The sequence below is a fragment of the Diabrotica virgifera genome, chromosome 9 (genome assembly GCF_917563875.1).
Source record: "Diabrotica virgifera virgifera chromosome 9, PGI_DIABVI_V3a".
Classification (NCBI taxonomy): Eukaryota; Metazoa; Arthropoda; class Insecta; order Coleoptera; family Chrysomelidae; genus Diabrotica; species Diabrotica virgifera.
Window position 1 is genome coordinate 17841782 of NC_065451.1, and position 13587 is coordinate 17855368.

At 33.0% G+C, this 13587-nt stretch overlaps 1 protein-coding gene across 2 annotated transcripts in view; it reads left to right on the forward strand.

The window, feature by feature from the left end:
- The window catches only part of LOC114328490 (fatty acid synthase), a 147638-nt gene that overhangs the window by 118769 nt on the left and 15282 nt on the right, over positions 1-13587 (forward strand). For both annotated transcript variants that reach the window (XM_050661743.1, XM_050661742.1), the window contains exon 22: positions 1971-2330. In XM_050661743.1, coding sequence (XP_050517700.1) covers positions 1971-2330 — 360 coding nt within the window. The remainder of the gene's footprint in view (positions 1-1970; positions 2331-13587) is intronic.

Consider the following 13587-nt stretch of genomic DNA (forward strand, 5'->3'; position numbering starts at 1 on the left):
ATATTTCTTTAATTTATTTTTAAATTGTTTTATATTCTTGACATTCTGAACATTTATGGGTAAAACGTTAAAGGACCTAGGTCCTAGATAAGTGAAACAACGCTGTCCAATTGTTTTTTCACTTTTCGGGGTTATCGCTTTATTCCTGTTTCTGGTGGAGTATTCATGCAAGGGAAACTGTAGTGTTTGTCTATTTTTATATTGATATACAGTAACCGCTTTAAAATAAAGCTGCCTAATATCAAAAATATTAGTTTCCTTGTATAATAATTCAGTGGAGTAAAGCTTGGGCTTGCGATAAATTGATTTTAAAATTTTTCTTTGGCCGACATTTAGTTGTTCCAAATGATTGCCATACGCCCCGCCCCACCCAAGAATCCCATAGCATAATCTAGATTCTACTAAGGCAAAGTACATAGTTTTTAAAAGACGCTGTTCTAAAATATTGCTTAAGTGTTTAAATTTAAAGAGTAAACTTCGAAGGTTTTTTGTCACATTCGCCATATGTAGGTTCCATTTTAAATGACTATTAATTGTAATTCCCAAATACTTTACAGAATGAGCAGACAGAATATGTTGATCCTTATGTCCTTCATTGGATATTATTAGTGTTTCGTAGTTAGGCAGACTTGTTTTGTAAGATCCAAAAGGCAAAAAGAAAGTTTTTGTGAAGTTAACAGTTAGTTGTTTGTGTGCAAACCAATCAAAACAATTTTTTAAATTTTCTTCAGCCAATAATTTTAGATTCTCCCAATTATCTGCAGTATACAGTACAGCTGTGTCATCTGCATAACTAATAATTTTACCTTTTAATTTCATTGACAATAAATTATTTACATAAATTATAAACAACAATGGACCAAGAATCGCTCCTTGCGGAATACCGTACTTCACCACGTTTCCCTCACTCACACTTTCATTCATTTTTACCCTTTGTACCCTATTGTCTAGATAACTTTCAAAAAATCTTAATACGTTGCCTCTGAAACCTACATCAGCCAAAGTTTCCAAGAGTTGCTTATGGCTTACTATGTCGAAAGCTTTAGCCAAGTCTAAAAATACACATAATGTGGGCTTACCTCTATCAACTGAATCATAAATGCAACCCATTAGTGAAGCAATTGCATAATCTGTACCTCTGCCTTCAACAAAGCCAAATTGATTATTAGATATGATTTTATGTAGGTCTAAAAATTTTAGCATCCGAGTTTTAATCGCTTTTTCCATAATTTTTGCAAGGCTAGAGATTAGTGAAATTGGGCGGTAATTTTGGCTTAAATCCTTATTTCCTGATTTATATACATGTTTGATAATTGCGTCTTTAAAGTCTGTTGGACATTTTCCATTTTCTATAATTTTATTTAATAAATATGTTAAAGGGGATACAATTTCTCCTGAAACTTCTTTTAATATTTCTGCCTTTAATAAATTAGGTCCGGGAGCTTTATTCAACTTAAGGGATTGAATAATCGCTATAACTTCACCTTCAGTTATTGGATCAAAAAAAGCACTTTGAGCGACTGAGATTCTATTCGGATTATTGGATGGCGGTTTTTTTTATATTGTTAGCCAGTTTCTCACCAATAGTTGAAAAATAATTATTGAAGGTAGTAGCGATATCCAAATCAGAGTTCATAATCCGGTAACCCTCTACTAACTGTTTAACGCCAACAGAATTTACCTCAGTTTGGGTCAGGTCACGAATAACCTTCCACGTATTTCTACTATCGGGTTTATTAGTAATTACGTTTTTAAAATATTCTGCCTTATTATGATTATGATGCATAAGACGTTACCTAGATGGGAAATATCGTGGTAGATGGATTTTTACGACGAGGTTCAATAGAATGACCAGCTTGGGCACCGGACCTCATACCAGTTGATTTTTTTCTATGCTTATTATTTTCGTGCTCCTTATTTTCTTGCTAATATACATACAATAATTTAATTCTTGCGTTTTAAATTTTCAGGTGGATCTGCCAACCACTGGTCCCACATCGCAGAATGGCTCGTCCATAGAGGAGCTAGGAAAATAGTAATTGCAAGCGAAAGCAAACCGAAAGAGAACCATCTCAACAGAAGACTGCAATTCCTCCAGACCTATTACGGCGCTGATTTAATAATGGCACCCAGCAGAATTCAGACTAAAGAACACGCTCAGAATTTGGTCTCCGACGTTCAAAACTTTGGAAATCTTCATGCTGTGTTTGCACTTTCGCAGTCGATGAGTATTTCTGCTACTGAGAGCGAGTCTGTTGAACTTCTCGAAAAGGCTTTGGAAAGAATCGCGCCTAAAGCTATATTGATTAATTTTGTAAAATCAGCATCAGGTAAGATACTAGTTTCTAGTAGAATAGTTCTTCTTCAAGTGCCATCTCCGCTATGGAGGTTGGCAATCATCATAGCTATTTTAATTTTTAAGGCAGTAGCTCTAAATGGTTGTTTTGAGCTGCATCCAAACCATTCTCTCAGGTTCTTCAACAATGAGATTCGTCTTCTTCCGATGCTTCGTCTGCCATTTATCTTTCCTTACAGGATGCTATACTTCTCGCCCCGCATCACATGTCCGAGATACTATAGTTTTCTTTCTTTAATTGTAATTTCAACTTCCTTCTCTTTACCTATTCTTCTCAGTACTTCATTTTTCGTAACTCTATCTACCCAGGAAACCCTCATAATTCTTCTATAGGTTCACATTTCAAAGGCGTTAAGTCGTCTCATTGTCTCTACATTTAGCGTCCATAATTCCATTCCATAGTATAGAACACTGTATACGTAACATTTTGTTAGGCGTACTTTAAGAACTAATCTTAAATCTTTGCTACATAGGACCTTTTTCATTTTCATAAAATTAGAACGTGCTTTTTCGATTCTGACTTTGATTTCTGCAGTGTAGTCATCACTTTCTGTTATAAGTAGTGTGACCAACTCCAATTCAGTCGAATTCGGGACAAAGCTGAAAAAATTACCTGAAATCTGGGACTTTTTAACGAAAATCGGGCCATTTTTTTAATATGTCCCATTTTATTGATAGACCAGGGCGCATCTGTAAAAATATTAGTACATTTGGACGTTGACAAATTTTTTTGCAGAAATTGCTTGAAAATAACTCAAATAATAATATTTGAGTTATCCTCCCTCTCAAAAAGGTCCGGAACATTGTTTAAATAATTAAAATGTCAAAAAATGAAGGAAAATTCGATTTTTTTCTTCGTTTTTTGATTATAACTTTAAGAGTATTCATTTCCGAGAAAAGTTGTATTGACATAAAAGTTGTGTACTTAAATTTCCTACAAGATAGAGTTGGTTGAAAATTTATAAAATAGTCGCCCTTGTTGCAAAATAGCAATAATTGGGAAAAAACTATACAAAAACAAGTATTTGCATTTTACGTGTTTCAACCATTTATGCTAAACTTAGGACCTTCAAATTTCACTCAGAAAAACTATATGATACAGTTAAACAATACTGTAAATTTCGTTAAGATCGGTTCAATAGATTTTGCAAAATAAATGTTGCAATCCAGCTTTCGCAAAAAAAAATCATTTTTTCAAACTGTTACAGAACTGAAAATAAAGCAGATAGCAAGTTGAATTTTTTTTTGCTTATAGAAGTGTACTGTACCTTTCATTTGCAATTTGCAAAACTAAAATCGATTAACCATCACGGCGTCAGGAATTTTTTTAAAATAAACATTAATTATTGGTGTTGCGCGCAGGACACCGGATAGTTTGCTCTGATTCGGCATTCCAATGACCTTTGATAAGTATTGATACATTTAAATTTTTATTACATTTCGATATAAATAAATAAATTTGTTTATTGCAAAATAAAAACACATACTCTATCCTTTGAAATAACACTCTTTTAGCAAAAACTTTCTTTGTTCATATATTTTAACTTGAGAATAAAAGTTTATTATTTTTAAACATATACAATTGTTTAAACACTATTTCATAAACAATAATAAAATTAGTTTGATTTTTGTGGAATTAAAATATTAAAATACAACAAAATATAGATTAAGAAAATAATATATTAGATGAAGATTGGAAGAAATTTTGGTGGAAATCAACTTCATGTGAATCTAACACCGCTGTCCTGCGCGTAGCACCAATAATTAATATTTATTTAAAAAAATTCCTGACGCCGTGGTAGTTAATCGATTTTAATTTTGCAAATTGCAAATGAAAGGTACAGTACACTTCTATAGGCAAAATAAATTTCAACTTGCTATCTGCTTTATTTTCAGTCCTGTAACATTTTGAAAAAATGAATTGTTTTTGCGAAAGCTGGATTTCAAAATTTATTTTGCAAAATCTATTAAACCGATCTTAATGAAATTTACAGTATTGTTTTACTGTATCATAAAGTTTTTCTGGGTGAAATATGAAGGTCATAAGTGTAGCATAAATGATTGAAAAACGTAAAATGCGAATACTTGATTTTGTATGTTTTTTTCGCAATTATTGCTATTTTGCAACAAGGGTGACTATTTTTTCAACTTTTAACTAATTTTATATTGTAGAAAATTTAATTTCGCAACTTTTATGTCAGTACATCTTTTCTGGAAAATGAAAACTTTTAAAGTTATAATAAAAAAACGAAGAAAAAAATCGAATTTTTCCTTCATTTTTTGACATTTTAATTATTTAAACAATGTTCCGGACCTTTTTGAGAGGGAGGATAACTCAAATATTATTATTTGAGTTATTTTCAAGCTATTTCTTCAAAAAAATTTGAGTCACCTCTCAACGTCCATCTCAAAACAGATGGGCCCTGGACTATGATTATTTAACATTTTTATGCTGACAGTGATATTTTTGATGTGATTAAGCCACAATAATAATTACATTTTTGTTAGTCTTTGACGTTTCGACTTCCAATCCGGAAATCGTTCTCAAAAAAGAAAAAATTAGAAAATCAAATGATGTTGGATTTTCATGTAAATATCACCTTAGGTTAATATAAAATCACCTTAATCCCATCAAAAATATAATTGTCAAATATGCCACAAGAAAACAGCTTCAGAACATTTTTATGTTGATGACTTCTTACTATCATATTTGAATGATTGAATTTGCTTAAAAATGAGAAGAAAATCTTTAAAAATCAATCCATTCATATTTTAAATTGACCTCGATTAACTTTTAAAAATCAACACATTCATATTTCAAATTAAATTTTAAAAACAAAATGTTTTTAAGGTCTCAATGGCAAGTACCAATTTTTCGACTGTCCATATTTTCGGTTGTCCAATTTGTTCGTCCTACCAATTCAATTTGATGCGAATTCTTAAAAGAATAACGTATTTCAAATTTCAAAATAGAATTCTACCAAAACGTTGAAAATTCGGATGGCCCGGAAGCCTCGTTCGGGACGCCGGGACACGACGTCGAAATTCGGGTCATGTCCCGGATTTTTCGGACTAGTTGGTCACACTAGTTATAAGTGTTCCTAGGTAAGCATACTTTTTTACTCTTTCGATCTGCTGGCCCTGTACTCTCAAGATTTCGTTAGTATTATGGTTGTTTTTACTAACTTTCATAAACTTCGTCTTTGTGATATTGAGAGAGAGTCCGTACTCCCTACTACACCTTATTATTTAACTTATGAGTCTTTGCAGGTCTTGTAAACTATCGGCTATTATTACTGTATCATCTGTATATCTGATGTTGTTAACTAAGACTTCATTTACTCTTATCCCGACTGTTTCATCTTCCAGAGGTTCTCGCATTACTTCTTGAGAATAAGCGTTAAATAATAGAGGTGATAGTATGCAGCCTTGCCTGACTCCTCTTTTTATTTCCAGTTCTTCAGATGTTTCTTTTTTAGTTCTTACTATTGCTCGCTGATTTTAATAGAGGTGTGTTATTAGTCTTAAATCTCTTTCATCTAGGTTTCTAGTTTTTAGTAGAGTACTAGTTATAGTTTTGTTCCGTTGGTGGTTTACGGAAACAATTATGAAATTAAAATAAGTGTTAAAACAACGAACAATAATATATTTACTTATTTTGGGTAAACAAGCGTGCTTCGTTTATTATCTCGTAAGGGTTTGTTATTTAGCGGGGGTGTGAATGAACTGCCCGGGTGCCCGCTGTGACGATACTGACCTAGACCACAACACTATTATGTCATAATATATGCGGTTCTAATATGTGGCCAGAAAAGGCGATAAATTAGTAAATCTGGCGTTTTAAAAGCTGAGAACCTTTCTGTAGTTTTTAAGAAGTTGACATAAAGGCATCCTAGTCTTGTGTTTCCCTGAAAAAAAGATTAATTTTATACAATCTGGTTTTGTATTTTAGGAACGAAAAACACATGTGAATTTAACATTAGACGTATTCTTTCGTTTTGAGAAAATTTAATATTTAAAGTTAGCAATTAAAAAAAAAAATAAATGAAGCGTGTCGCTATAGTTTTAATAGTCATAAGTTTCAGTTTCTTCTTCTTTATGTACAGTTGGTTACCTTTTTTCAGGACGTTGGTTACCATTACCATTCTTAGCCTTCTATCGTCTATTTATACACAAAGGCCTCTCCCAACTCCTTCCATCAAATTATATCCTGAGCAAAATACTTCCAATTTTTTCCGGCTATTGTTTTTATGTCATCTATCCATTTGTTCTGTGGTCTTCCTCCTGGTCGCCTACCTTCGTGAGGTCTCCAATATTGTATTGTGGCATTCCAACGTTGGTCTTTTTGTCTAGCAGTGTGGCCTGCGAAGCCCAATATGAGTTTGGTAAATTTTGTTGTGATATTCTCGACTTTTGTTTTTGATGTTACCCAGTCGTTCCTCTTTTCATCTGATAGTCGTATACCTAGCGTTGTTCTTTCTATTGCCCTTTTGTTGAGGCTAGTTTATTCACATTAGCCTTGGTTAGGGTACATGTTTGACATCCATATGCCATGATAGGAAGGTTGCACTGGTTCAACACCCTGCTCCTCAAGTACTGAGGTATTTTGCGGTTATTAGGTATCCAACTCTTCTTCTTAAAGTGCCGCCTCCTCAATGGAGGTTGGCTACTACAATTACAAACTCTTATCTGTCTTCAGCTGTTCTTATTAGCTGTTCAAAATTTAGCCCTGTCCACTGTCGGATATTTCTGACCCACGATAGTATTTTCCTTCCTAGTCCTCTCCTTCCCTCGATCTTTCCTTTCACTATAAGTTGAGCATATTGGTACTTATTATTTCTCAGTATGTGGCCCAGGTATGATGTTTTTCTGACTTTCACTGCGTTGAAAAGTTCTCTTGCCTTGCCTATTCTATGCAGCACTTCTTCGTTTGAGGTATGCGATGTCCACGAAATTTTAAGAATTCTCCGATAGATCCACATTTCAAAGGCCTCTAACTTATTTATGGTTGATGTTTTAAGGGTCCATGTCTCAACTGCATAGAGAAGAGTCGACCAGACGTAGCATTTGGATAAACGTAGTCGAATTTCGAGATTTATTCGAGAATCACAAGGCAGTTTTTTGATTTTTTCGAAAGATTTTCTGGCCTGTTCTATTCTCGATCTTATTTCTAGATCAGGATTTAAGCAGCTATCGATCCAAAATCCCAAGTACTTAAATCTATTGACTTGTTCTAAAATGTGCCCATTTATTGTGCAAGGTTGAGGGACATTTTGATTTTTTCGGATTGACATCGCTTTGGTTTTTTTAATGTTTATTTTCATACCAAACTGCTCACAGGTCGAGTTAATCTTGTCGATGAGTCGTTGTAGACACAAGTCGGAATCCGCGATCAACACTGTATCATCGGCGTATCTGATGCTGTTGATATTTACGCCATTCACCTTGACTCCATCCTTGGAGTCCTCCAGTGCCTCTTTAAATAGAAACTCGGAGTAAAAGATTAAACAGCAGCGGCAACAGAACACATCCCTGTCTAACTCCCCTCCTAATTTCTACCACTGCGGATGTGGAACCCTCGATCCTAACTTTGGCCTTTTGGTTCCAGTACAAGTTCTTCAGTAAATTGATGTCTTTTCCATCTAAGCCGACTTCTTGCAAACGTTCTAATAGTAGGTCGTGTCTTACTCTATCAAATGCTTTTTCGAAGTCTATAAAGCATATAAATATATCTTTCTGTTGGTCGTACCATTTTTAAGCCAGAACTAGTAAACTGAAGAGGGCTTCTCTCATTCCCATGCCGGCTCTGAATCCAAACCGATCGTCTCCGATGATTGTTTCGCACTTTCTATAGATACGATTATGTACGACTTTTAACAGGACTTTTACTGCATGACTCATAAGATTCAAGATTCAAAAATTTATTGACTACGTTTACAAAAAAAAATTTTTTGAATTGTAGCAAGTCAATTTGATATATATAAAAAATACATGAGATAATGTGTAAATATATACAATATAACATATAGAAATATAATTACATTTACGCACATTTACAAAATATGACATCGGAAAACATAGTGAGTAATATTCATGTCCATGAATAAGGCTTATCAGACGGAACTCATTGCAGTGTAGTGGGTTTGGCTTTTTTGGTAGTGGTATGAATATTGACTCTAGCCAGTCTTGGGGTATTTTACCTGTATTATAAATGCGATTGAATAAAAGGACAAATATTTCGATATTTTCTTCACTGATTAGTTTCAACGTTTCTGAGTATATTCCATCTTGACCTGGGCTTTTATTTGTTTTGAGTTGGTTAATTGCATTTATAATTTCAGATTTCAGAATTGCTGGCCTTTCGTTGTTATTTTCCAATATTGGTTCTTCTCGTATGTCATGAAAAAGAATTTTAATATAGTTTTCCCACTCTTTCAGTTTATCTTCCGTTGATTCTAGCAGTTTGCCATCCGTGTTCAGCATGGTGTGAAAAGTTGTTCGCTTGGTAGTTGATGTAAACTCTTTAACCTTTTTATGTAAATTAAAAAAATCGTGCTTTTGTTGCAGTTCTTCTATTTCGACGCATTTTGTTTCCAGCCACTTTTCTTTTGCTGCGGTTATTTTTCTTCGAATTATTCTATTTAGTCTTTTGTATTCTCCATCCTGATCATCTTTTCCTTTAGATTCTCTTCGCTTGTCCATTAATTGTATATCCAACTAAGTTTACCGAATCCTGCCTTTGACAGTCTTGCTCTTCTTCTTCTTTTTAAAGTTTTCTCTCCTATCAGAGGTTGGATATCATAATGGCTATGGTCACTTTGTTGGCTGCTGCTCTGAAAAGTTGTAATGAACTACAGTTAAACCATTCTCTAAGGTTCCTCAGCCAGGAGATGCGTCTTCTTCCTATGCTTCTTCTTCCTTGGATCCTTCCTTGCATAATAATTCTCAGCAACTCATATTTTTCTCCTCTGGTAATGTGACCCAAATATTCCAGTTTTCTAGTTTTTACACTCTTCATAATTTCTAACTCCTTATTTAAACGTCGTAGCACTTCAACATTGGTAATCCTTTGAACCCACTGAATTTTCAATATTCTTCTGTTACACCACATTTCGAACGCTTCAATTTTTCTTATGTGTTGTCTCTTCAATGTCCAAGCTTCCATTCCGTATAGCAATATAGAAAATATGTAGCATCTTAGAGCCCTCAATCTGAGAGGCAACTGAAGGTCTTTGTTTGTAAGCAGTGTCTTCATTTTTATAAATGCTTGCCTTGCAGTTTTAATTCGGACTTTAATTTGTTTGCTTTGGTCATTTTTGTCATCGACCCAGGTTCCCAGATATTTGTATATCTTTACTTTTTCTATTTGGGTTTGCTCTATCATTGACCTTTCATTTCCATGTTCTGTTTTTAAGACGATCATAAATTTAGTTTTTTTCTTGTTTATTTTTAGATGCAATAATCGTTAATTCTATTAAGCAATTCTTGTAGCGATTCCAGGGTGTCTGTCATTATAACGGTGTCATCAGCGAATCTTATGTTATTTACTATTCTTCCGCTTATAGAGATTTCATCACTCTAGTGAGGGCTATATTGTGGCCAACATAACTTTTTAAATTGAATCTCATCAAGGTAAGTATTCACTATTCTACCGATATGAAGACTTGCGTCATGGTGCATTAACACGAATTTGTTATTCAATATGGCTGGCAAATGGCAAAACATGATCTAAAATGTTTTTAATATACATATCAGTTATCATTCACCCAATCACATCTACAAGTTGGGTATCTCCATTCCAATAAATACCACTCCATCATACTATGCCGCCCCCACCAAAATTAACACTCTGTATGAGGTTACATCTGGCATACCGTTCACCATATGGAAGCAAGATTTACAAAACTTCGTCAATAAAATATATACATACTGCGTCAAAACAATAATATGTCAGCTGTAAAAGTTTTCAATTTCTTTGCAACACGAAAATGCAGCAGCTGCATAATTCTCTGGTTAAATCGGAGAGTGCAGGAAGTGTCTAAATTATAAAATTACCAAAAAGAATTAAATTACAAAAAAGAGCAATAAGATATCTGTTTGGCCTCAGAAGAACAACACATTGCAGAAGCTACTTCAAAGATCACAGGATTCTAACACTACTTTTTTATATATTTTAGAAACTGTTTGCTTAATTCGTAAACATCTACATGTCTTTCCAGCAAGACCTAGACATGACTATTCCACCAGAAATTCTACCTTTGACATCTATTTACCGATCCCGTCCAGTGAGTTAGTAAAGAAATCTATATTATATTCTGCAAAAAAACTTTACAACCATCTCCCTCTACAACTTAAATCTGCAACATCTTTCCTCAAGTTCCGTAAAATGACTAAAGCCTATTTGTCTGAAAGACCATATTATTCAACAGCAGAGTTTCTTAACCAATAACTAAGAAAATACAGTATTCTTATTTATAAGTATAATCTTAATCTATATTTGAGTGTCATGTGCAGCAGCTTAACTTAACTTATTAAATTTCTTAAGGTAGATTATGCAATTTGCAAATTTTTTTAAATTTTGCAATAGATTGTTACTGTTTTTTTTGTTTCTCTTCATTATTTTTATTTATATAGACGATTTATATCATTTTAGTAAATTGTATTTGTTGTTTGTTATTGTTCTTATTTATAATTCTTGTAAGCTTTGTCTATAAAATTGTTAAATTTTTCATGACAATAAGGCATATTCCTATTCTATTCTATTCTATTCTATTCTATTCTATTCTATTCTATTCTATTCTATTCTATTCTATTCTATTCTATTCTATTCTATTCTATTCTATTCTATTCTATTCTATTCTATTCTATTCTATTCTATACCGGTTTCGGAGGCCTTTTCTCCCTCATCAGTAGTCCCATATCCTCTTCTCTCCGACTTTTCCAGGTATCACACTTTGGGCCTCTCCGAATTGCAAAGAAAGAAATGTCACGGATGATCTAGAGCCATCTACCGAAGAACAAAGTAAGTTATCAATCAGTATGTCAGTTGTAACCTTATAGAGAGCGTTAGTTTGATGGTGGCGGCATAGTGCTACGGAGTGGTACTGCTTTGAAAGGACATGACATGCCAAACACGTGAAGGTGATTAGGCGAATGATTCGGAATGATAATTGATATGTACATTAAAAACATTTTAGAAGATCATGTTTTACCATTTGATTTGAAAGGTTATCTTCATGTCGCTAACATAGTGAAAACTTACCTTAATAAGATTCAATTTAAAAATTATACTGGCCTGTATATAGCCCGGATCAGATTTAAATCCGATTGTAGCATTTATGCGATACTTTAAAACATCGCATTCTGAAAAGAAATCCTCTTCCTATGATACAGGGAGGGGGGGGGGGGGTGGTTATTTCCACATGCATGTGCAATATTTTTGTCCGTGAGTATATATTCATGGACTTGTTCTATCCTATCTCACAGCCATTTATAGTTATACATCTGTAGTCATCTGTGTTTGTCATTGATTTTGTTTTTGTCATATTTATTTTTTACCATCAAAGCTATCTTAATTTTATTCACTGTAAACCTAAATAGCATACTTGTATGCTTGTATTCCTTTTCAGACGATATCACAGCCATTTGCCAGGTCAACAGTGATATAACTTGCATCTGTTATTTGGCTTCTAGTTATTTCCTGTGAGTTATTTAAAATAGTGACCCTATTTAGAGTCTAATTGAAGCTAATTGCTAATTGCTTATTGAAGCCTAGAGCTTTCAAAATAGTTTTTTATACAGGGTGTCTATAAACTCTACCGAGAAACGAAAGTAGGAGATTCCTCCGATAATTTTAAGATAATTCAACCCAATTCACTTAGTCCGAAAATGCTACAGAGTCAGCTAGAGTTCTTTGAAGATGGCGTCTTGTAATTAGGTGTTCTTAAATACCCCCAGAACGCTTCTATTAAAAAAAAAGAAGATTGGTACGGATATTTATCACCCAGATATAAATCGATTTCATTCATTGTGAATTTATAGTACCGGTCATAGGCGTCGGTTTTGGGTAGGGCAACGGTTATTTTATCCCATAACTTTTTTGTATTTAATTTTTAAGCATTTTTGACTGTGGATTATTAAATTGTGTGGTATTCTAGTACTAAAAGGTACTCTTGCTTTAAGTCCATAGAATACACCGTTTTCTAGAAAAGTCAATTTTAAAATTTTTCGTTTCTTGAAATAAAAAATAAAAAAAACTATTTAGAAAAACGAAAACTGGTACGTTTATTTATATTCCAGAAATGAATCGATTTCGTTACATGCAAATTTCTAGTACCGGTCATAATATGCGTCCGTTTTGAGTAGGTCAACGGTTATTAATTTTATCGCATAACTTTTTTGTCTCTAATTTTTAAGAATTTTTGACACAAGATTAATAAATTATGAGGTATTTTGGTACTAAAAGTTACTCTAGCTTTAAGTTGGTAAACTACACCGTTTTCTTTTGAATTTTTTTTCAACTTTTTTTCAAATTTAAAAAACTAAAAATTTTAAAATCGATTTAATCAACAATTATCCAGTAACCAGGACTAATATAATTGGACAATATAATTAAAAGTGCGAATAAAGTTGCAGAGCGTAGAAATAGGGGTTGCTTTGCCGAACTTGCACGGTCCCAATAGATTTACACTTCGGAAAAAATTAAACAAGATAGAACTTTTTGTAATTTCATTAAGAAATGTTTAATAAACAACATATCAAAAAGTTCTACTAGAAAAGTAGGTGCTTCATTTTTTATTAAACAAATGAACTACGAAATTAGATGTTTTTTTAAATAGGTTCGAAAATATAAATTTTAGAAAAAAACTGACTTGACCATTGAAAAATTCAGAAAATTTTACAAAAAAAAACCTTATATAAAGAATTTTCTAAAATTAAATCTGCATCTTCTATAATTTTTTATTTATAACGCTAAAGTCACCCTTCTCACAAACATTGGCGCACTGTAAATTAGCGTACGGCGAAGTGCATTGTTGAGTTATTTTAATGTAATTCTTTAACTAATGGATCAAATAAAATTTTACAAATTGAACATGAAAGAAGAATAATTAAGCTATCTTATGGTTATAATAGAAATAAATAAAATGTATGGTCATAAGTACGAAGTGGGCGGAAATTGAGCCTTACATGAATTTTGTTTAAAAATGATTTAAAAATGTGTAACTAATACA